At 43.5% G+C, this 25,323-nt stretch overlaps 1 protein-coding gene across 4 annotated transcripts in view; it reads right to left on the bottom strand.

Annotated features, from left to right (window-relative positions):
- Nucleotides 1-9,459: 9,459 nt before the first annotated feature.
- The window catches only part of RIN2 (Ras and Rab interactor 2), a 112,707-nt gene continuing 96,843 nt past the window's right edge, over nucleotides 9,460-25,323 (bottom strand). For all 4 annotated transcript variants that reach the window (XM_080683039.1, XM_080683041.1, XM_080683040.1 and 1 more), the window contains 4 exons: nucleotides 21,744-22,049; nucleotides 19,824-19,955; nucleotides 14,463-14,626; nucleotides 9,460-11,288 (listed from right to left, as the gene is read on the bottom strand). In XM_080683039.1, coding sequence (XP_080539165.1) covers nucleotides 10,965-11,288; nucleotides 14,463-14,626; nucleotides 19,824-19,955; nucleotides 21,744-22,049 — 926 coding nt within the window. In that variant the 3' untranslated portion in view covers nucleotides 9,460-10,964. The remainder of the gene's footprint in view (nucleotides 11,289-14,462; nucleotides 14,627-19,823; nucleotides 19,956-21,743; nucleotides 22,050-25,323) is intronic.

The raw sequence follows: 25,323 nt of genomic DNA, 5'->3' as shown, positions 1-25,323 counted from the left end.
ACCTCTGTAAGGTCAAGAGGGTTATCCTTCAGAAGCTGGAAACCCCTTCCTGGGAGCGACTGGAAAAAGTAGATAAAGCAATCACCTGGGAAGGAGACACAAAGCTGCAGGGATTAGGAAACCAAAGCAGAAAAGCGGGGTTCAGGATCACTTGAGTGCCCTTGGTAAATGGGAAGATTCTCATAGTCCAGAGAGTCCTATCCCAAAGATGCAAACCTACTATAGAATCTCAAATTGCATAATACGATGTTTAAAAACAAAAAAAGGTGAAATCAATTTTAATAATATATTTTATTTTACCCAGTACATTCAAAATATTATCATTTTACATGTAATCAACAGAAAAACTATTAATGGAATGTTTTACTTCTTTTTGTATGTCTTTTAAATCATGTGTATATTTTACATTTGCAACATAATGCAATCCAGGAGCTAAACTGTCATAAGAAATACATGTTCTGGCCCTGGCCGGTGTGGCTCAGTTGGTTGACATTGTCCCATGCACCAAGAGGTCACTGGTTTGATTCCCTGTCAGGGCACAGGTCCAGGTTGCAGAGGGCTGGATCCCCAGTAAGGGGTGCATGGCAGCCAATGGATGTTTCTCCCCTTCTTTCCCACTCCCTTCCTCTCTCTGAAAAAAGAAATAAAAGTAAAAATAAAAGCAATACTTGTTTGGTATTTAGATTTCATAAAATTTATATGTAAAATGTATGGTTAAAAAATAGGTCACATACCCAAACAGTTCCAATCATGCTGAGTTTTCAAATAATGGAACATCAGTTTTTAAATTTAAAGTTAAAAATGTCATTCATCAGTGGCACTAGCCACATTTCCAGTACTCACACAATGGCCCCATGGGTAGTGGTTGTCACCATGTTGATTGGCCCAGGTCCAGAGGCTAAGAAATGAACATGTTCTACCCATTCTTGAAAGTTCTTTCTCCTCACCCCCTTCTAAGCAACTACTGAGGTTGTTTTGAGGTGCAGGTTGCACAAGTCAAACCAACCCAAAGGACTCCTCAAGAACAAATCTCACTTCTAAGGCCTTAAAGTCTCTAACTGCTCTGGGGCCAAAGTTGGTTCATAGGAATCTCTTCAGCAGGCCCCTGCCCAGACATGTGGCCCAGGCATGGAAGGAGGAGAGAGCAGATAGTTGGGGAAGTAGGTAGGCTCATAAGAAGGATGTCCCAAGGTCCAAGGTCAGCTCCAGACATTGTTTCCAAAACGTCAACAATATAGGCATATGAGTGTAAGCATATGTGTAAAATTCCTGGGACTACAAACTCATGCCCACAGGTATTACAGATGCACCAGGAGGGCAGAAGGTGGCATTATGAGCTCAGCTTCCGCCTGCCAGGTGTTTAAACAGGGGAAAAATAGAGGCAATTTCATATCGGCAAAGCTGAATGTGCCACAATAAATGAAGGTTAAAGGATAATGTTTAGAAAAGCTAAAATTATTATTCTCATGCAAATATAAAATGAATATTTGTCAAAGATTTTAACTCTTTAAACAATGAAAGGGCCAGTAAGATGTTACAGCCTGTTTAAAGGAGAATTTAAAATGCACAAGGCAATAGGATTGCTGAAGTATATTTAGAAATAGTGCAAAGCTTGTCAGTATCCACAGAGCAGTAATCTACTGCATCCAATGGACACACATGAAGCATTTATATTTCTATGGACAAAAATTATTTTCATTACTATCAATTTTTACAGCTTACAGGTTTTGTAAAATAGGCCAAAAATAATAAAAGGCAGAGTTATCCAGTCATCTTTTTTTTTTTTTTTTTTGTCATTTCAAAATGTCTCAATTTTATTTCTGGCATGAACTAATATTAATTTGAATTTTGTCATTTGTGAAGTTTTGATGATTTTTATAATTTTTATTTTGATTTATTAGCACTATAAATAGGATATTTATGACTATTCTGTTTGTACCTATTTAAGTAACGGTATAAGAAGAGCAATTTTGATTTTTAAAAACCACTGCGGATTCAATCAAAGGCAACTCTCAGCCCCTGCAGGAGATGGATGCTGTGGGCTACCAGTTTGCAAACTACTGATAGAAATTATGATTCAGAATCATCATTTCCAGCCACAGATCAAAACTCTACAGTAGCTATATGCAATGGCAATGTGTGCCAGGCCATGGGAAATGTGGAGGAAGTTAGAGAGAACATCCTGGAAACCCAAGCTGGGTCCCCTTTCTCTCCGTTTATATACTTACTTTTAAACTCTTATCAGTGTCCTCTGCTGAGCACCTGAACACCTCAGATCAATTAGCATCTAGAAGGGTGCCTGGCAGGTGCTCAGTAAATATCAGTTGAATGAAAGGTGACATATAGGTTACACAGAAAATCATTCCAGCCTTAGTAGTTTATAAACAGGTATTCACATTATCAGCTAACTTATTTCACTGTGCCTCCGTTTCTGAACATGGTGCATAATAACAATAATATTCATCTCATTGTGTTGTTATGAGGATTGAATAAGCTAATGTGTGGAAAGCACTTGGAACAGGGCTTGCCATTTAAGTGTTTGTAAAAGAAAATAAATAAAATTAAGTATTTTGCATTTTGGAAGATTGAAACTTTGAAATGTAGAGAGTGGGAGAGACAAAACCCTGGGCCGTGGCACCCTTGGCAGTCAATGCAGGAGAGCTGGCACATTGTCTGGGTCACGGCGAGCAGCTCTTTCGAGATGGGCAGGTCGTAGAAGCCGCCTCCCTTTCTCTTATTGTCTTGCTCCACCCAGAGAAGCCTACATGTCAGCATGACTAGTTTATTTTTTTTAAAGACCTCATAGGGCTCTCCACTTTTTAAAACGTATTTGTTGTTTAATGAAAGTCATATATGCACATTATTTAGAAAACTGAAGACGTGTAGAAATGTACAAAGAAGAAAGCAACAAATCACTAAGAATTCTACCACCCAGGAATAAACCATGTTAACGCTTGAAGAATTTCAGACATATTTTTATGTAGTTTTAGGGGAGTAAGGAAAATACTCTTATTTAAAAGAGGATCAAATTATACATGCTAATATTAAATATAAACGTATTTAGTTTTTTAATATAACAGAATAAAAGAGAACTGGCTTAATACTAAAGAGATTATTGAGAACTAGATGGGTACCTAAAGGTTTCCTTTAAAGTTTAAGTATATATTTCATTACCTCATATATATTAAATATTATTTCAACATCTTAAGGAAAATCATTGAGGTTGGAATTGTATTTTTTTATTATAAATTTTAATTTAGTTACCGATACAGCTCCTAGGGCAATGGAAAGTAAGGAGAAAATAAACAAATGGGACTACATCAAAATAAAAAGCTTTTGCACAGCAAAAGAAACCATCAACAAAACAACAAGAAAGCCCACAGCATGGGAGAACATATTTGCCAATGTTATCTCAGATAAGGGTTTAATTTCCAACATTTACAGAGAACTCATACAACTTAACAAAAGGAAGATAATCCAATCAAAAAATGGGCAAAGAACCTAAATAGACACTTTTTGAAAGAGGACATACAGAAGGCCGAGAGACATATGAAAACATGCTCAAAGTCACTAATCATCAGAAAGATGCAAATCAAAACAACAGTGCGGTACCATCTCACACCTGTCAGAATGCTATCATCAACAAATCAACAAACGACAAGTCCTGGCGAGGATGCAGAGAAAAAGGAACCCTCGTGCACTGCTGGTGGGAATGCAGACTGGTGCAGCCACTGTGGAGAACAGTATTGGAGATTCCTCAAAAAATTAAAAATGGAACTCCCATTCGACCCAGTAATCCCACTTCTGGGAATATATCCCAAGAAACCAGAAACACCAATCAGAAAGGACATATGCACTCATATGTTCATAGCAGCACAATTTATAATAGCTAAGATTTGGAAACAGCCTAAGTGGATTAGAAAACTGTGGTACATCTACACAATGGAATACTATGATGCTATAAAAAAGAAGGAACTTTTACCATTTGCAAAGCATGGATGGAACTGGAGAGCATTATGCAAAGAGAAATAAGCCAGTTGGAGAAAGATAAACATCACATGATCTCACTCATATGTGGGATATAATAATCAACATAAACTGATGAACAAAAATAGATCCAGAGACAAAGAAACACTGAACAGATTGTCCAACCTCAGAGAGAAGGTGGGGGGGGGGGCGGGGGGAGTAGGAGTTGGGGGGAGCAGGAGGGAGGGGGTAAGAGATCAACCAAAGGACTTAAATGCATGCATATTAGCATAACCAATGGACAGGGACACTGGGGCGGTGGGGAGCTTGTCCTGGGAGGTGGGAGTGGTGGTGGTGGGATCCATTGGGGAAAAAGAAGACATATGTAATACTTTAAACAATAAAAAAAATTTTAATTTAGGACCCTATTTACAGTCTCTTTATAATGAAAGATGAACTGCTTATAATTTTTGCCTATTCTACCGTATCCTGTTGTTTATGTTGCGTGTATGATTACTTTTCAGAATGGATATACACTAAGTGGCCAGATTATTATGATCTCTGAACGCATAATAATCTGGCCACTCAGTGTATATTTTATATAATAAAAGGCTACTATGCAAATTGTCCCCTCGACCAGGAGTTTGACCGGCAGGCAGGCCGGCCAACTGCCCATGTCCCCTCCCCCTGGCCAGGATGGCCGGACCCCACCCATGCACGAATTCATGCACCGGGCCTCTGATACACACACACACACACACACACACACACACCACACTGAGTGGCCAGATTATTATGCGTTCAGAGATCATAATAATCTGGCCACTCAGTGTATACATCTGTGATACAGCTATGCATCCCCAGGTGTTTGCTTTTAAGTATAATTGAGTGAAAGTAACTCTCACTACTATATTTTATTATAGTTTTCCCATACCGTTCTTCCTTTTGATTCTTTTATGCGTTGCCTGGATTTTATTACAGTCTTTTTTCTTCCTTGGTTTTGCTTTGTTTTGTTTTCCTGGGATTGTCCTCTACTTCAGAGCTCCCTGATTGGAATATTGGCTGGATACATCCCATGCTCTCTCTCCCCGAGAACTTTGTCAACATTGTTACTCCATTGTTTTTGTGGGTTTCCCGTTGCTGGGAAAAAAGAATAAGGCCAGCATGATTTTTGTTTTCCCTTTTGTGGGTGACTTGGTTTATACTGGAATGTCATAGCACTTCCATAAATTAAATATTCTTAACACGATATTGTAAATGTAGTGAATCTCTGACAATGTCAGCAATTTAACACTGAAATTTATTTTTATTTTTTTAGTTTTTCTTTATTGTGTGTGTGTGTGTTTTTAATCCTCATCTAAGGATATTTTTCATTGATTTTTAGAAAGAATGGAAGAGAGAGAGAAAGACAGAAAAATATTATGTGAGAGAAACACATCAATTGGTTGCCTCCTGCATGAGCCCTGACCAAGACCTGGGCTGGGGAGAAGCCTGCAACCGAGGTATGTGCCCTTGACTGGAATCCAACCCGGGACCCTGTAGTCTGCAGGCTGGTGCTCTATCCACTCAGCCAAATCAGCTAGGGCTGAAATTTATTTTTAAAAATCAAAGCTGGATCATTCTCACATTGCCAGTAGCAATATAATATGGCACAACCTCTCTGAAAAAGGGTTTGTGGCTTCTTCACAAACTAAAAATTCAACTACCATATAACCTGGCATTTGCACTCCTGGGCATTTATCCCAGAGAAATGAAAGTGTGTGTTCAGACAAAAGTCCCAGAGTTGAAAGTCTGTGTACTGTATGATTCCATTTATATGACATTTTGGAAAGGGCAGAATTACAGATCGAGGTTGACAGGGTTTGATGGCACTGATCATGATGGCGACTCCATGGCTGAATGTATCTGCCAAAATCATAGAATGTGCACTAAAAATAGTGAACTGTACCGTATGCACGTTATACCTATATAATAAAAGGCTAATATGCATATTGACCAAACGGTGAGATGACCAGTCACTATGACTAACACTGACCACCAGGGGGCAGATGCTCAATGCAGTAGCTGCCCCCTGGTGGTCAGTGCATCTCCTGCCTCAGCTGCAGGTGGGTGGTAAGGAGCGAGGGGTCCCAGACTGCGAGAGGGATGTCTGACTGCTGGCTTAGGCCCGATACCCCCTGGGCCTAAGCCAGCAGGTGGACATCTCCCAAGGGGTCCCAGACTGTGAGAGGGCGCAGGCCGTGCTGAGGGACCCCTCCCCCCAGTGCATGAAATGTCGTGCACCGGGCCTCTAGTATATTACTAAAATAAATTATTAGTAACCGAGTGATATATTACTGTTGATTTTACCCATTTTTCCTTTTTTAATGTGGCTATTGTAAAATTTTATTTGTTTATTTTTTAAAATATATTTTATTGATTTTTTACAGAGAGGAAGGGAGAGGGATAGAAAGTTAGAAACATCGATGAGAGAGAAACATAGGTCAGCTGCCTCCTGCACACTCCCTACTGTGTATGTGCCCACAACCAAGGTACATGCCCTTGACCAGAATCGAACCTGGGACCCTTGAGTCCCCAGGCCGACTCTCTATCCACTGAGCCAAACCGGTTAGGGCAGGCTATTGTAAAATTTTAAAATGACTTATGTGGCTTGCTGCATATTTCTATAGAACAGCGCCATGCTAGAAGTACTTCTGCCAGCCGAATAAGAAATAAGATTGAGCCCAGTTGGCGTTGCTCAGTGGATGAGCGTTGACCTATGAACCAGGAGGTCATGGTTCAATTCCTGGTCAGGGCACATACCTGGGTTTCGGGTTTGATCCCCAGTGTGGGGCCTGCAGGAGGCAGCCGATCAATGATTCTCTCTCATCACTGATGTTTCTATCTCTCTCTCATCGTCTCTGAAATCAATAAACATATATTTTAAAAAAAGAAAGAAAGAAATAAGATGGAGAACTTACACATGGTTAGGTGTTAGTGGCCCTAGACAGGTCTTACCTCTCCCAGATGTGTTTCTATCTTAAGACCCAGGTGGTTCTCGGGCCTGATTTCGCAGTAGGGTCACCTTGGAAGTTTTAACTATGGCAGCCTTGTGCCATCTGCAGAGATATTGATGGTCTGGGCAGCCTGGGCCTCAGGAGCTTTAAAAACCTGCAGGTGATTTGAAGAATTAGCCAGAGCTGAGAACCAGATCCAAACAGGAACAGTGGACTCAGTCCTGGTGATGGGCAGGTGGGAGTGTTTGCATTGGGGCCTGACTCAAGCTTTGCATCTTTAGTTGAAATTAGAGAAACAGGTTGTGAAAAGGACGTGGCAAGTCAGAGCCCTGCTTTTAGCAAAGAGCCTCGTAATGGCTCTCATTGAAAACTACAGTGTGAGGGAAACCTGCCCTCCAGAGTCAGGGGGACAAGTGAAAGAGAGGGAAGGGATGGAGCTAAATGAAGAGAAAGGGAAGCCACGGCCAAAATGCCTCCGTATGAGGTGCTATTTCCTCCAGGAAACCAAGGGCTGGTTACAGAGGTGCAAACCACCCCCAGGCCCTCACCCCGCAGCGGGCTGAGAGGCAGACCTGGTGGAAATCCGTAGCCTTAGCTGAGCCTAGCCCTGGCCACCCCTGGTTCAGTGGTCCCTTCGCCCTCCAGGTTGAGCACCGAGGGCCGACTGCAGTGGTTCTAGCGCATTTAGTCAAAGGACATCTCAGATTCACGTATATGATGATATTCTCAACGTCTGTTACGTGGAGTCTCAGAATGCAGGCAAAGTCCGCTTAGGAATGTTAGTTTATCAGAATAAAGGAAGAAGCTATTCCCATTCCTCCAGCTGCCGCACTTGGACCAGAACTTCCACACAGATTTCCCCCCAGAGCTGCGGTCTCAGGGCCCAACTTGGTTATCACTTTATTCAAAAGCAGACTTTTCTGAGTAATTTCAATGTTCGAGGCCTATCCTGGCAAAGTCAGTGTTAATGTGGCAAACGCTTTTGTCAACTGCTGATCGTCCTCAGATACTGGAGAAAAATAGATCCTTCTCAAACAAGAACCACTTCTCTGAGACAAAACGCTACTTTCCTTCTCCTTCCTTCCATATCTTCGTATCTGTTTGTAATTTTGCAATGTGATGTGAATATTTTCAGATCCCCCACTTGACCAGGGCTAAGTAAATGAGCAACAGTAAAAGAGTTGTGGTCTCAAATTCACCATTGTGAATATGGTCTGAAAAACCATGTTTTTTTTTAGGGTTTTATTATCAGATACTGCCAGATGATTAAAATACCTGTGTCCCAGGTACTGACACATTTCTCTCGGAGTACCCAGGCTGTGCGGCTAATAATCCGAGTCCTCTCTCATTCAAAGTTACTGGAGGTGAGTGCTGGCCAGGGACTTCAGGCACATTTATGAATGAAAGCATTCATGGCTGGGCTTCCTGCCTCTTGTGTTTTCTTATAGATCTCAAGTTGTAACTTTCACATGACATAAACCACATTAACAGTTTCTATTTCTACTCTGTGTCCCCACGGGGGGATCCTTGGCAGTGCATGCAAGATTTTTTTAAAAATCCTTTCCTCTGGCCGGCATTCAACTTTTATAACACATTTTTAGATCTGGAAATGCATTTTCCTCTCCGGTCCACCAGCATGTATATTTTTACTCTCCTTCTATTCCTTCCAAACTACCAAAATCTGTTTCCTGACAATTTGAAGAACTGAGAAATGTCTGCGTGGGGGGAAAAAGCGAAGACACATGTGATGTTGTAATTTTAGCAGGGAAATATTGCCCAATGGCAACACCAGGAGCTGTCTTGTGATGTTTTCTTTTGCTCACACTAAGTTTTCCTATTTGGATCTCGATGTCCTCTCGCTAAAGGCTGCTGAGACTGCCTCCCATTCAGTCAGCCGAGTACGGATTTCTAAGGACAAGAACAACTCGGTGACCTTAACTTGGAGGGCGGGGAGGACCACTATATGGGTTGACTGTCATTTTTGATTCTTTGTAAATGCAAACAGCAGGCTGTCTGATGTTGAAGTACTCATCCTACTGGGTTAGGAAGTTTGCTCAGACATAGGACTTATCAAGCACTTCTAACGGCCAGGCGGGGCTCCAAGCACCAGGAATATAGCAGCAAAGAAGACCAAGCCTCTGCCCAGATTTTGCAAGAGCACTGAACGCTCAGCCAGGGCACCTCAGAGGTTGCCAAACAATGGGCAGGTGGTCTACAGGGCCTGTTTGATTAACTGTGATTGTCCTCTAGGTCCAACCACGCCCATTACTGTGTAGGCAACACTGGAAATCCTTTTCCTTCTGCTCCTAGAACACCCTTTTCCTTCTGCTTTTTGGTTTTTGCCTCATATCAGTACATAAGCTGCTGAAAAGGTAAAATTTTCTGTTTCCTCTCTGCAAATTATCTAACCACAAACACCAGCGTGGGTTTCTGATTCACATCTCATGATGTGGCGCGCAATTATATTCTGCTTCTCAAAGAAAAAAGGCAACTAAAGAATATTTCAAAATTATTTTCACACATGATTATCGTACATTATTACAATGTATTATGTGCAAAATTCCATTTAAAAAATCATTTACAAAAGGAAGTATAACACAGTATGTGCTGTGGGTTCTGGATGTATCACAAAAGCTAACAAAGGAACAAGGTACAAAGCCAACCAAGTCAGATGCCTACGCATCTTTGCACAGAACAGTAACATGTTTTTGCAACTACCTGTATTACGTGGATACAAGACCTCATACTTTGAGCACCCTCCAACCAGGTTTCACAAAACATGAGTTTACTTCGCCACACATTCTTAAAATGCAGATGGCCTTTTGGTGCATTTGCAAACTCTTTTCCAAACAGCATCTTACTTACCTCCATGAACGTCACCGTACACATTACTTGGTCTCTGCCCCAAACAATTTGATGCTATTAATTTTGACTTACGTGGAAAAGGGAAATAACTGTTATCTTTTTTTTTTCTTTCCTCGTGGAGCTTTCAAAATTGTTTCCAAAGGCAAATAACATGGAAAAACGTTGCCAAATCTCACTGTCTATTTATGGTATTCTCAGCATAGGTGGTTCTTCCATCTTCTTTTCTCACTTCCTTCAAGGAGCCTGAACCAGCAGGCTCACTCCTCAGTCCTTTGTTAGAGTCTGTATTTCTCTCTCAATCTCTCTCTACATCCCTGTCTCTCCTGATCCTCAGCATCACTTGGTTAAACCACAAAACAGCACAATCTCACGGAGCATGAACAAGGTAACAGTACATCAGATTTCCAAAGGCATTCTGTGGCCAGTGTCAGTAATACATCACTTTACGAAATCCAGCAGCCTCTCCCCACAAAGTTGCCAAAACATCCAGTTACAGAAGGAAGACTTATACAATGCAATACTCTCAAATCCAGCAAGAGATTTCTTTTGGAATATTAAATGTTAAAATCACATGCATAATTATAGAATATTTTAAAGTTACAAAAATAGTTTAAAAACCAATCCTGACAGTTTACCTGCAACTGCTATAAAATTTCTATGAAATACATAAAAAACACAAAGGCTCTTTGTAAAATAAAACAAAAACAAAAACAAGAAAGAATAGGAAAAAAGTGAAAGGATGAAGCCATCCACAGAACTGAGAAGTACTTGATGCACTGCATCGGCCAGTCCTGTCAGACACCTGCTGCTGAATGAATTCAAGAGAAGAGCTTGTACCTTACATGTTTATTAAACACATACATATATTTGTGAGCCTGGCTGCGGGTAGGCAGCAAACACTTTTAGGACACTGAGACCACCAAATTCAACTCTCCATCTCTGAGGGAGAAGCCTCCTGTTTCATGAACCTCAGCTACCTGGCTTGGGCAATGTGGCTAAAGATGCCCTTGGTCAAGTCCGCCCGTGGATGGCTTAGTCACTAAACCGAGGGGTCTCCAAGGAGGTGCCTGCTTTTCAAGCACAAGCACGTGGAAGGCGGGAGGTGAGGTTCCTAACCACTGGAGCGTCCGGCGTCTCCTAGGAGGTGGTGAGATCTTCTTCCCCATTCTGGAAAATGATGCCGTAAGGATCGTTCTTGATGCGCTTGTAGACAAAGTGGAAGATGTGGGGTTGTGGCCGGCTGTGCAGCTCAGCCTTAATTTTTTGAGGGTAGGTGTCCTCTGCCAGTTGCTGCCATGTTTCGTCGACAAAGAGGAAGAGTCTGTACTCCTCAGGGTCCCCCACCTTAAACTTCTCGGCACAGAGCTGACACACGTCCTCGGTGGTGACGTACGGTCGCACCAGAAGCGTCTTTCCCGTGCAGCCACTGTTGACCTCTTGGAAGGCAACTCGGAGGTAATTCTGCAGGTGGAAAGAGAGAGGTGGGGGGCCGGGTGAGAAAGGGGAAATGAGCATCCATAAGTGAGCATGATGAGATGCGAGGCAGCAGTCTAACTTGCAAGGCTCCGGCTCCTCAAGATCATGTCAGGATGCGAGGCCACCAAGTGCAAGCACAGAGGCTAAGCTAAATGTGGGCAGTGGGGGAGCAACAACATGGACTGAATAGTTGTATTTTAATTCCTTACAAATATAAGGAGCAGGAAGTTCACTGAGCTGGTCCGATCCCTGAGTGTCCTTCATTAACCCTGGGTAAGAAATCCCTGGTGAAGAGGGTGAGCCAGATCCGATACTGGGTGGATTCCCAGCTTGAAAAACAAACTAGGCGGAAGAGCCGGAGCCAGGAGTCAGCAGGAAGAGACGTGTAACATACGTGGACACAAGAGCACATGTACTTGTTTTGGACGACTTTTCATGAGGCGTAAGCAAGGGCAATAATGTTAGGTTAGACCACAGGATACTGACAACATTTGACCATTTCACCTCCCCACATGGCGATTGTATGTGGTTCAATTTAATACAATGGCTCTCCGGGCAATATGGAAAAAGTCAGCAGGAGGAAAATGTCCATTCTTACAAAAGGCTTTGGAGATGGAGCTGACTGAGTGCAGAGCGGTGCTGGGGGACGTAGAGGAGAGGTTTGCAGGCTGGGCTCTGTGAATAGGGCCAGGTGTATGCCATCACAAACTACAACAAGCCTCCGGTATCACAGATGCAAAGCCCTGATGAGGCAGAAAGAATCCTACACTCATAGCAGGCTCTCTGAGTTTCTGTGACCCTGAATAACTTCTTCCATGTCTTCTTCTTTACAAATGGGGTTCCCAGATAAAATAGAGAACACCTAGTGAAATTTGATTTCTCAGGCTTAAATCAAATTTCCATTTCTAAACTTTCTCAGGAGTGAAGGGAAGTGGTGCTTGCTCTCCAGGGTCTCCATGGTTACCATGAGGGATCACTGGGATCTTGGAAGGGCAAGTTCCATCAGAGGGAAGGACTGTGCACTCTGCACTGGTAATGGACATGCTGGAATTAGAACCTCAGCCAACACACATCCTCGATATTACCAACCCCCTCTTCTCCAATCTCCACCCCGACACCTGGCCCACACAGTTGGTATCCATTTACTCATTGACTCCGGAAGAGGACTTTGTGAAAGTCTACATTTTTTGCATTTGACTAGTGAAGAAGCTGAGGCACAGAGAGGCTGAGCAACTTGTCCAAGGCCACACAGCTAGTGAGTGCCAGACCCAGCGTCTTCACCACTGTTGCGTGCTGCTTCTCCGGTGAGGAGACTTGTGTGTGTGTCTGTGACCCTTGATTTAGGAGTTCCAAGTGGAGTTTTGTGTCTCTGTTTTTGTTTTTACATCCAAACTGAGTGCTAACAATTCCCCTCTTGGGTTATATGTTAAGGTGCGCCATCTCTGGGGCAAGCAGGGCCAGTGGGAAGGAGTGTAAAGAGGGAAGGGGGCCCTGTGGCCGCTGAGGATCTCCAGGTTAGAAACTCCAGCTGGAGAGAGGGGGCGGAGGAGGGGCTGGTGGCAGGTGGGGAGATGGGCGAATGAGCTTTTTTGATTTCTTCTGTTCCTCTCCTCAGAGGGTGGGCAGCCTTAGAGTCCCCTCCTGGGACAGGCAACCACAGTATCCCAAGGGCCTGTGTATGCAAAGCCACTTAACACATGAACAGCTCTTCAACAGCCCAAGGGGCAGGGGAACACACGGTATGTGTTCTTGCTTTTTAGATGTATGTATACAGAACTCTGCTATCTTAGAGAAGAACTTGAAGATCTTGCCTTTCCATGCAGGGCTGACTTTGTACCACATGTACCTTTGAGTATTTTCAGAGCATTGAGAGGCCGAAAGGGCAAGGAAGGTGAATCTGAATACGGACACGGACAAATCTGTCCTGCTTAAAAGTTCACCACATGGTACAGAGAAACAAAACACAGTTGAGTTTTATAATATGATTTGGAATTTGCAAAATATGATTCAAACACATTTGCAGATTTACTCGTAATTTCATAGACAATGAGCAAATCAAGGGTTGTTGTGCTGGGTAAAGTGTTCTATTGCCCTAATCTGCCTCTCCTCTCTCAGAAACAAGCTCTTTGGGAATCTCACATTCCTGGGCACCTGCTCATAGTCTTGGAATATTCCACATAGGGAACCAGGCAGCACCTGACCGGCTGCCAGAGCTGATGCTGCCAGTGGGATTCTGGGGTCTTCCGTTCTGGGGGGATGGGTGGAGAAAAAGGAAGGGGAGGCATTACTGTACCTCTCCCTCCTCTCAAAGAGGGGAGGGCCTAACCCTGCTATTTCTTCTCAGTCTTTTTTTTAAAAATATGTTTTTATTAATTTTTTGAGAGAGAGGAAGGGAAAGGGATAGAGAAATAGACACATCAATGATGAGAGAGAAACATCAATTGGCTGCCTCCTACACGCCCCCTACTGGGGATCGAGCCTGCAACCTGGGCATGTGTCCTGACGGGGAATCTAACCATGACCACTTGGTTCCTGGGTCGACACTCAACCACTGAGCCACACTGGCTGGGCAAATTTTTATTTACTGATTTTAGAGAGAGAGGGAGAGAGAGTAAGAGAGAGAGAGACAGACAGACAGAGAGACAACGATTTGTTGTCCCCCCTATTTATGCATTCATAGGTTGCTTCTTGTATGTGCCCTGACTGGGGATCGAACCCGCAAACCTTGGCATGTTGGGACGATGCTCCAACCAACTGAGCTACCCGGCCAGGGCTCCACGCAGTCTTCTGATGAAATAAGAAACCTGCCACCTGTGCCGGAGAGCTTCCTCCTTGTTTTCCTGTCTGCTTAGGGCTCAGTATTCATGCTGAACATTCTGCTAGAAATCCCGCCTTAATTTGACTTTGTTTTCTTAGGGGCAGCAAAACTTGGGCCAAACCCACATATATATATATTTTTTTTACTATAAGCAAAACAGAGAAGTGAAACAACAAGGTCAGAGGGTGGTTTAAAATATCTCTTCCGCCGGATGATTTGACAAAAGGGGGACCTCAGGCGCCCTGAGCTCTGTGTGCCCTGGGAGCCAGCTCAGCCTTGGTGACGGACAGAGGAAGCAGGCCCCTCCGCCCCCCGCCCCGTCACCATCGCTGGCCACATACCTGAAAGTCATCCACGGAAGGGATGGTCCGGTTGGTGGTTCTCCGTTTGTGCCACTGCCTCAGGGTGTCTCTGGTCTCGGAACTGAGCAGTCTTGCAGCTTGTTCTTCTTGGAAATTCTTTATCAGAGAAAGTGCCCCATAGGCGCTTGTCAAGTAATAGCCCCCTAGAAAGGACAGAAGGGTAAGGGTGAGTCTCCAAGATTCCTGCTTTGGTGACGAGTTAGGGGACTTGTGGAAGCTGTACTTTGTATTTTCTCCATTTCTCCCACACGCATGCCCTGTGGGACCACAGCAGCACACAGTCAAGAGCACATCCTTCGCGCCTCCATCTGTCCATTCACGCATCATCCCCCCGGGATGTACTGGGTGACCCATCCTGTGCCAGGGATGGGGAAGCCGACGGCCCTGGCTGACAATGCCCTGTGTTCACTGGTGGGATTCCCATTCCAATGGGCGAGACATACAAAAATCTCAGTTATTTAAGTGCAATTGTGAAAATATTTTGCCAGGAAAGGTCAAGCCTTTTTGTTGGCCTAAGGGAGGTGGGGAGGCATAGGGAGGTGGGGAGGCATGTGTGGGTTGGGGCCAGAATCATTTACTTTAGCAACAGGAGTCCGCATATCTCCTGGCAATACTTTCTGGGGCTTCCTTTTTTTTTTTTTAGGAATTAGTATTTTCTAAATTGTAAGTAAAATATATGCTTCGAAAGGACTACACAATAGACAAGTGTGCTCCCAATAATATGGGTTTTTCAAAAGAACTTCTCCCTCCTGACTCCCTTCCCTACCCTTACTTGGGAACAAAGGTGACACATTTAGTGAAAAAGTAATTTATAAGGAGAAGCAAGTAATGTCCCTTTTATGGAGCATTTAGGAATGATTCCTTATGCTTGGGGAATGTTAAAAGACTACAACACTGTGAGATAGACAGAAATGTGTTCATTGTTTTGTCCTCAACTGTAATTCGGCGCCTCCTGGGGAACTTGCAAGCACTGTGCTCTAACCACTAGGGGGTGCCCCAAATGTTTATTAAAAATTCCCTAAGTGGGCACCCCCATTTTATTTTTATTTATTTATTTTTTTGGGCACCCACATTTAAAAAATTATATATATGTCAGTAGAGGAACGATCCACCTTTTCCACTTGCAAAGGGTGAACAGAAAGCCACTATATTTCTTTAGGACATTTACAAAGAGTTTTCTTCACCTTAAGAAGAAACTGGCTAAAGTAAATGTCCACCCTCATTTTAAATTGAAAAACATTCTTTGTCAACACACTATTGAATCTCTACCATGAGCCCAACACAGGTACAGAGCAGGGGATGGGTTTTTAGGAAGTAGAGTCTGAGTCTCTCCTCTCCAGATGTCTATAAATTTACTAAAATAAATGGATACTGGTAGTTTATTCATGCAGGAACCAGAAGTTAGTTGTGATTAAATCAGTTTTGTGCAGAAGTACCAATTTCATGGCCAAAGTATTTACCTGCCAATGCAAGATCCCAAACAACTATCTCTGTTCAACAAGTGACAACAGTCAAGATGGCAACTGGTTCCCCATCTGAGAAATGAGCCCTGTGAATCACAGTGGCAGGCAACTTGAGAAAGAGAACACCTTTGTGGTTTTCAGCTCACTGATGAAGATTTGGGGGTTATTTTTATTTCTTGTTAATCCTCACCCGGGGATATTTTTTCCATTGATTTTTAGAGAGAGTGAAAGGAAGAAGGGAAAGACACACAGAGAGAGAAACATCAATGTGAGAGAGACACATTGATCGGTTGCCTCCTGTCTGCGCCCCGACTGGGGCTGGGGATCGAGCCTGCAACCGAGGTATGTGCCCTTGATCGGAATAGAACCCATGACTCTTTAGTCTTTGTGCCGATGCTCTATTCACTGAGCAAAACCGGTCAGGGCTGGGGTTATTTTTTATGGCTGCATCATCGAGGCCATTCTGAACAATGCACTTTCCATGCACAGATCACATGTCAGGCTTTTTGTTTTATTTAGACTTATTTGAATAGTTTCATGCCCCACCAGCTGGGGATAAGTTCCCTAAGGTAGCTCCACACACTAATTCAGAACTTCGAGTACCTGATTTTTACTAAATATTTGTTCTAAGAACAAACCAGCACATGATTGACTGTGAAATGCAGTAGTACATTTAAATGCCACAGAATTTCAGGAGAAATCAGTATCGACTTAAATATTCAAGAAAGAGGTGTATTAGAGCTGAGACTTGGAGGGACTGTTACAATCGAGTTTGGGAGGGAGGGTGTTTCTTTTGCACATCAAATATTAGACCCCATAGATCCAGAGATAATACAAGCATTGAACAGACAGCCAAACCTCAGAGAGAAGGCAGGGGAGGGTGGCGGGGGGGGGGGGGGGCGGGCAGGGGTAAGAGATCAACCAAAGGACTTATACGCATGCATATAAGCATAACCAATGGACACAGACACTAGGGAGGTGAGGGCATGTGCTAGGGGGTGGGAGCAGCTGGGGAGAGGCCAATGGGGGAAAAAGGAAAAATAAATAAATTTTAGACTCCATAGCTGTGATTTGTTCAGGCCACAAAGAGAAAACTCAAAATGCTGGAAGCACAAAACTGACCACACTTTGAAACATGTGGATGCAATTAGAGGAAGGTTTACGTTTCAGCAAAACTATCACCCTACCACAAGAGCTGTGCACTGAAAAGGGTTCTCTGATGCTTTTTCCGTCAGTGAAACTCCCTGCATAAGCAGCAGAAGAGCTGTGGGCTGTTGCCCTGCAAAGCAAAGGGCCTTGGGCTGGCCTCGAGGGCTGGGCCGGTGATGTAGCACTCTGCTCAGCAGCTTCTTGCTCCTGGTCACATAGCTTCAGTTCACTGACATGCAGGCCTGGTCTGTAACCAGAGCCAAGCCAACTGGGCTGCCCTGCTCTCCCACGGAAGGCAGCCAAGAAGCCTGAGACAGCAGGCTCCAGTTAGGCATGAGTTCACAGGCTGCTCTAAATGTTCACCAGCTGGGTCCTTGTGTCTCTCTCATGCGTGATTCCTGGAGGTGAGGACAGCAACCTGCTCATCTGTCATCGACACAGTGTCCAGGGCAGTGTCTTCCTTTGGGGAAAGGTGGCAGGAATTGGCTGTCTAGATTCTTGGGCCACAGATGTAAGCACATGTTTGTCCTAAGCACACATTGTCAGCAACAGAATGGTAATTTTCTTAGTGAAACTGGCATGCTCTTTCCCTAAAGTGCCAAGAATGTGACATACTTATCACTAGAATTAAACATGATCGGAGCTAAAAACAACAACAACAAACCTGGATGCACACAAAATTACAAAAATGATGCAATCCTATATAATAAAAGCCTAACATGGTAAGTGTCCAGTTGTCCAGTCATTTGTTCAACCAATCAAAGCATAATATGCTAATGATATGCTAAAGCTGCTCAACTGCTTGCTATGATGTGCACTGACCACCAGGGGGCAGACACTCCGACTGGTAGGTTAGCTTGCTGCTGGGGTCTGGCCCATCCGGACTGAGTGAGATGGGCCGGACATGCCCTGGAGCCCTCCTACGGTCCCTCCCCGGCTGACCAACCTCCCATGTCCTTCCCCGGCCCTGATCATGAACCCGTAGTGTCCCTCGGCCTGGCCTGCACCCTCTAGCAATCTGGAACACCTTAGGGATGTCGGAGAGATGGTTACAGCCTGATCCTGCAGGCCAGGCTGAGAGACACCACTGGTACACGAATTCGTGCACTGGGCCTCCAGTATGCAATAATGATGCAAAATGTGAGAATGATGGCCTGGATGCTTCTCTTGATGACTGGACAAAACCACTTGCCCCCCACCCTCTCCTGTCAAAGCCCAGGGCAGAGCAGGTAAGGAAAGCTCCAGGCAGGGCCTTGGTGGCTCAGGTTGTGAATGAAAATGAGGGGCGATAAACAGGCAAGAGGGGAGAGGGATGAAAGAGGCTCATTCATATCTGTCTAGGGTGGAGGGACGGGATGGAAGATATTTTCCCTAATCCTGAGTCAGCACTAGCCCTAGAGGAGTGAGAAGAGTGTACCCTATGGGCTCCCAGGAGGAGGACAAACCTGGTAAGAAAGGCCAACACTAGGGAACTGAGGAACACGTTGTAGGGGTGAGGATACATTTAAGATCCCTTCAGGGAAAATGCAAGTATGATGCATTCCCTGGGGAATCCTATCAGCCCCTGGACCTTTTTACTCAAGCCTGGACTAAAACTCACGGGAGAAAAGACGAAAAAAAAAAAAAAAAAAAAAAAGTATAGGCAACAATTCAGAACTCAGGGAACACATGAAAATGGATGACCTGGATTCACAACGCACAGGCCCTGATTTGTTCTCCTTTAAAAAGACAAGCCCGCAGAAGAGTCCCAGTTATTTCTGTTTTTCATCCAACTTATTTCCATGGCAAAATACCTAACGAGTGTGTAAGGAGAAGGAATTTCTGCTAAGACATGTTGGCGTCAGGCAGGCACAAGATGAAAACCGAACTGCCAAAATAAAGCAAAAGCAAACTGCCCAGATTTTACTCCACTTTTTTTTTATTTTAACTAAGAGCAGCCACTATTTTTTAAATAAAAAAGAAAATCAATGCTGTTTTCATCTTGAACACCAATTTTTAAAAAAATGATGAAAACAAAATAACAGGAGGACGTTCTCCTGACAGTGGAAATATTCTCTAGCAAATGTTTACGACTTCCTCTTGAAAGCAAAGAAACTATTTCTTTTTTCAAGATACCACTTATTCTATTGAACAACATTTTTTTTTTTAATTGCAATCAACCAATCTTGGTGAAGTGTAATTATGGCAGGGTTACATTTTTTTGTGTTTTTCTGATGTTTCCAAATTTTCTACAATGACTGTGTATTACTTTTGTTGTTACAAAAAAGGTCAGCACATTCTTTTAAATTAAAATTAGACCTAACCCTTACGATTTCTAAAAAGCTCCCACATAAGTGCTTAATAGATACAGGGTTTTATTTGGGGGGTATATATGTCTTTAAAAATTGTTTAATCCTCACCTGAAGATATGTTTTATTGATTTTTTAGAGCGAGAAGAAGGGAGAGTGAGAAACAGCGATTGGTTGCTTCCCATAACCAATCGAACTCGAAAACTTTTCGAGTACAAGACGATGCTTCGACCAACTGAGCCATACGGCCAGGGCTATTCTGGGGTGTGTTTTGGGGGCTAGATAGAAGTGGTGGATTACACAATATGTGAGTGTTCTAAATGCCACTGAACAGTTCACTTGAAAACAGTTGTTTTTGTTATGTGAACTTCATCTCAACAACAAAAACAAAATCCCCCCCTAAGCACCCAGTTCCTCCCACCTTCCCGAAAGTACACTACCTTCTCCGTGCAACAGCGAAGGGTCTAAGAGCTCCATCATGTACTCGATTTCCGTGTCCAGTTCCAGCATGTCGCACTGAGCTATGACATAGGTCAAGACTGGCAGAAAGTCGTCGGCACCATACATCCTCCCTGGGAGTAGGAGGAAAGGGGAAGACAGGAACGTTTTTACCAGCATTTCTTGCTTTCATCTCCTACTTGCTGCTTTTATTAGACAGTGGGGAGTCGTCCTGGGGCAATGTGCTATTCACAGGCAGAGGTGGGCGTTTCTGGAATCCGGTGTCGCCCACAACCCTCCCGGCTGCGCATGTCTCAGACCAGCCCCAACTCACAACTTCAGCATGAGCATCTAGGAGTCAATGAACAGGGGAAAGGTGTTCTTTCTCCCCACCACCAGGAGTTACAGCGTCATGCAATAGGACCCAGTACTTTCAAGCCGTTTAACTTTCAGCAATATTACAAGCCAGATTACAAAGTACCTGCTTACTATGTCACCCCTTGGTGTCCTGTTTCCTACTGCTTCCTGTGCAAGTTAATCCCAAACATAATGACAGGAGCACATTCAAACCAGGAATAGAGGTTGCTCTCCGCTCCACATGGGAGCACACAGTCAATTCATTTAAATGTGCGAATTCAGCATGTGTTGCATAGGTCCACACGATTAATAAATAGCAAAAAAATTTTAGTCCTGTTGCTATTTTTCATGACAGTGGTGATTCTCAGCGAGGGGTGGGGATGGAAAGAGAGTGTGACTTTACCCCCAGGGGAAATTGGCATTATCTAGAGACATTTTTAGGGTTGAGAATGGGGGGCGGGGGTGCAAATGGCATCCATGGGTAAACTTACAGGAAGCACACAGCCCCCCAACAAAGAGTTATCTGGTGAGGATGTCATCAGTGCTGAGGCTGAGAAACTGCTTCAGAACATGACCCTGTGCAGGTGTCTTCTGGGATCTTTCAGACATGATTTCATGAGCTACACAAATACTTTTTCTATACGTCAAATATGCTGGCAAAATTAAGAGGTGATGTTCATATGCTACCACTGCTAGCCCAAGAGCTCATGCATTAACGTCTTTCTTCAACAATTTGAATGCACGCACATTTCCATTATAACACACGAGGCGTGGTTAGCAGGGCCTGTGTTTTCTCTCTGCTCCTTCTCCAAGAAGCAGTTTCACTCAGAGGAAAAGGTGGGAGTCACCCACGGAATTACAACAGGCTCCCCGAAGACCTAGAACAAGGCAGGGCTCAATCACTGCGTATGAGTCACAGTTATGATCTACAAGAGGCAGCACAGGAAGTCCCAGGGCTTACTTCCCATTGCAACTCTTTTGTGAATTCCAAGTACATTGCTTTAGCTTGTGGCAAAGAAGGGAGAGCCAATGACAGGGCTGTAATGAAACTGCATCATTTTGAATGCCGCATTATTTCTGACACATGCTGTAGATCACTAACACAAACCCTCCCTGGCCAAAATGTAGCAATGGTCATCGCTAATATTTCCATTGCACTTGGGGCTATGCAGGCCTCGTCCCATCTAACATCCACCTTATGAAGGAAAGGGTCATAGCCAACAACAGGTGCAGACACTGCATCTTAGAAGGCAAAGCAAGGCGGCCAAAGTCCCCCAGTTAATGAACGCATTTGCAAAGCTAGGATTTAAACTGGGACTGCAGAGACTGAACATGAATTCGCTACTCTACACTACATCTTTAATAAAGTGGCATCGCAAACACCTTGTTGCCCTCATTTGATTACGCTTTTGGTGCTATTAATCTGTTGCCTGTGACTAATTTTCCAGACACTAGAGTAACGCTTGTATTTTTGTGAGCCGCTTGGTGAGAATCACGAGATTGAAAGAGACATTGGGAATCAGAAAGCTCTGGTCACCGGCCCTGGTGGGAAGTGGTGGCCTCACCTGAGTTGCTCTCCATGACAGTGTAAATAAGCTTGCAGACCCTCAACAGCAGCATGACTTTCTTTTCTGGCGAATACATCTTCTGCATAGTCATGAATTTGACTTTGATTTTCTCCACATCCACGATATCAGGGGTTGGGGCGAAGACGCCCAGCTCCTGGGGATTCCTCTGCCGCACGAGCTGCAGGTTCTCCTTGAGCTGTTTCCAGGAGCCATCGGCCATGTGGAAGTCCTTCAGCATGGCCTCCACGTGCCCCTTCAGGGGCTTCAAGATGCACTTGTGCATGGCTTTTTCCAACACCACATCTGCCAAAGAAAGCGCAGCTACTGTGACCACTGTCTGCAGAAAGAAGACACGCAGCTCTGCTTCCTTGGGACGGACATCTGCAACTCTATGCATCGGTTAGAAGGCAGGCAAGGTGTAACTTCATACCCACGCAACCCACACAACTTAGCAGCCGTATTTCACTCCACCTTTTCTTCCGAAAAGCCAGGAAGAAAAAAACCTTCCCTAATGAGTTCCCAGTTTCTATTGCATACGATCAATGCAATGAAATATATTTATTTTAACTACTTTTATGCCCTCCTCCCCCCATAAACACAGGCAAATATTTTAGAAGACATTCTTTTGACCCAGTTCTTCCAAGGAGCACTGCATTGACAGGTAAGCAAATATTATTTTAATGGAGGGATTTTCTAATAGCAAGGGTTCAAGATCCCTTAAAATGTTTTCTGAGGAAATAAATTCAACTAAATACACATGTTATCTTAGATTGGATTCGGTACTAAAAAAATAATTCTTTATTTCATTTGTTATGAAGGATGTTAGTAGGACATTAGATTTGAATCAAGTCTGCAGATGAGGTAATAGTGTTAACACTGAAGCAGTGTTAATTTTACTGTCATTTTTAACAGAATGTTTCTGTTTTTAGGAATTACACATGTAGAGTAAGGACACAATGTCTGAACTATCTCTCAAATGGTTCAGGAGAGAGAGAGAGAGAGAGAGAGAGAGAGAGAGAGAGAGAGAGAGAGAGAGAGAGAGAGAGAGAGAGAGAGAACAGAGAGAGAGAAAACAGAGAGAGGAAGGAGAATGATTCCAATGTGACACTCTGGGAATCTGGGCAAAGAGAAGACATGATTTCTTAGTACATTTCTGCAACTTTTCTGTAAGTCTTAAATGATTTCAAAATAAAAAGTAAAAGTTTTGGGGGGTGTTTTTGTTTAGAGTTAGGAAACACTTTATGTGGGAGGCATGATTTCTCTCTCTCCCTTTGAACGGTTGTCAAATGGAGTAGCCTCCTTGGCCGACAGTAAAATGACCAGGACCACACATCTGGGGATCAGACTGAAGATGATTTCTACAATAATAAGCTCTCTACTCTTTCAATGTCAGCCTTCCAATCTCAAATGTTTGCTTATTCTCATCAAAACTACCTGGGTAGTAATCACACCTAATATCTGACACTTTAATCTGATTTCATTGGGGGCACATGGATCTGTTTATTTATATGACTGGGAATGGCTGAGTTATCTCTCCGGCCTTTGGAATTCCCGACACTGGATCAGATCACATTGAATCCAAATTATCATCTATTGTTAGGAGGCCAAGGACAAAGAAATCTAAGCCAGACACACAACACTGAAAACAATTTCCCATAACCTAAATTAAAAGGATGCCTGTAGTTGATGCTGACCCCACAGTAATTAGCTTCCCCAGCCCAAGTTTTTCTCTGTTCCACTTCCATATCCAATTCAGGAGACCTGCTTGTTTAAACAAAGAGGTTTGTATAACTATAGAGATTCAGGATGAAGCAAAAGAAGTTATAAAGTAAGAAGAAAAATCACATTTTTACTTGACCTTTGGCATTAAAACAGATTACTTGGTCTCCATTGGTTATGTTGTGTTAGTAATGTTATGCAACTTCATAGCATCTTTGACTTTACTTTTTTTATTAGGATGAAAAGTCAATAATAGCAATTAATGCTGAGCCCTCAGTTGGGCGAGGCTCTAAGTGCTTTATTTCATTATGTCATCTAATTCTTACAACTCTATTACTTTTAAAGAATATATTTATTTATTGATTTCAGAGAGGAAGGGAGAGGGAGAGAGAGATAGAAACATCAATGATGAGAGAGAATCACTGATTGGCTGCCTCCTGCATCCACCGCCCCCCTCTCCCTACCCCCCGCACCCCCCTCCCCCCCAGCCACTGGGGACTAAGCCTATAGCTTGGGCATGTGCCCTGACCAGGAATTGAACCATGACCTCCTGGTTCATAAGTTGATGCTCAATCACTGAGTCATGCCAGCCAGGCACAACTCTATTGCTTTTGCATAATATTGACATTATAGACATTTTCTATATGAGAAAACTGAGGTTTGGAGATGTCTAATGACTTGCTTGAGGCTGCACAAATATTTTAAACAACTAATCCTATTGCTTTTCAAAGTAAATAATCTCTTAATTCTAAAGTTCTTTATGAATATTCACCAGTTTATTCCTCTCTATCCAAAGGTTCCAAAAGGTACATTCGTGATTATAAGTGACTCTGTTAGAATGAGGTCACCCAAGGGGGAGGGAAGTCATGTCAATCATTAACTAGGACTGTACATGAATGTGGATAGCAGCAGCATTTCTAATAGCCAAAACCTGGAAACGACCCATCCCAGCAGGCCCATCTCAACGGAACGGATACAAGGATATATTTGTACAGTGGGACTCACACAACGGAAGATTCATTCCATGAAAAACAGGACACTGCTGCTCCAGATGCAACTGGATGACCCTCACAGACACAATGCTGCATAGGAGCAGACATAAGAGAATCTCCTTTAGCATTTCTTTTATATAAAGTTCAAAAATAGGCAAAAGGAATCTATGAGGACAGAAGGCAGGATGGCACTTACCCCGAGGAATAAATGGGCAGTGGGGAGACCCTTCCAGGGGGTGAAGGTGCTCTATATCTGGATCTGGGTGGTGGCTACATGTGTGCACATGTCAAAATAGTCCTAGCTGAGCACTTAAGATATGCACATTCTATGGATGTAAGTTAAATTTCAGTAATGACGTATACATCAAACAAACAGAAACAGCTGGAGACCAGCTTGGGATTTTCTCCTTGAACCCCAAGGGCAACTGTAAATATCACAGTGAGTCAGGTCATGTCTGGGTCAGAGCATTAACACAAACTGTCTCCAGAAGGCGCTGTGCTGTTCCTGGGGGAGATGAGCCACAAGCTCAGTCCTAGCCAGCTGAGCAGGAAGGTCCCTTAGGCGGCCTCTGAGCTGTAAACTCAGAGGCCGCCCATGGATGGGGCTGTGGAAATCTGTAAGGAGGGTTGAAACCTAGGACCCATTGCTAAGTGCCTGATTGTTTTGAAACTCAGAATGAAAAACAAATTTCCCAGTGTTAGGACTTTTTTTTTAGTCCAGTTTTAAAGGCCATTATTTAGAAATAAGACTGCTCTCTTTGCATTGTTATTCAGGACTTTACTCCTAACCCCCACTCCAAGTCCATAATATATATAAGGAATATTAAAGTCCAAGGGACCTGGTACCCAGCTGTTTTTCTCTAATA

This window comes from Plecotus auritus (assembly GCF_963455305.1).
Source record: "Plecotus auritus genome assembly, chromosome: 8".
In the NCBI taxonomy this organism is placed as follows: Eukaryota; Metazoa; Chordata; class Mammalia; order Chiroptera; family Vespertilionidae; genus Plecotus; species Plecotus auritus.
This window is presented reverse-complemented; position numbering and strand designations above follow the sequence as displayed.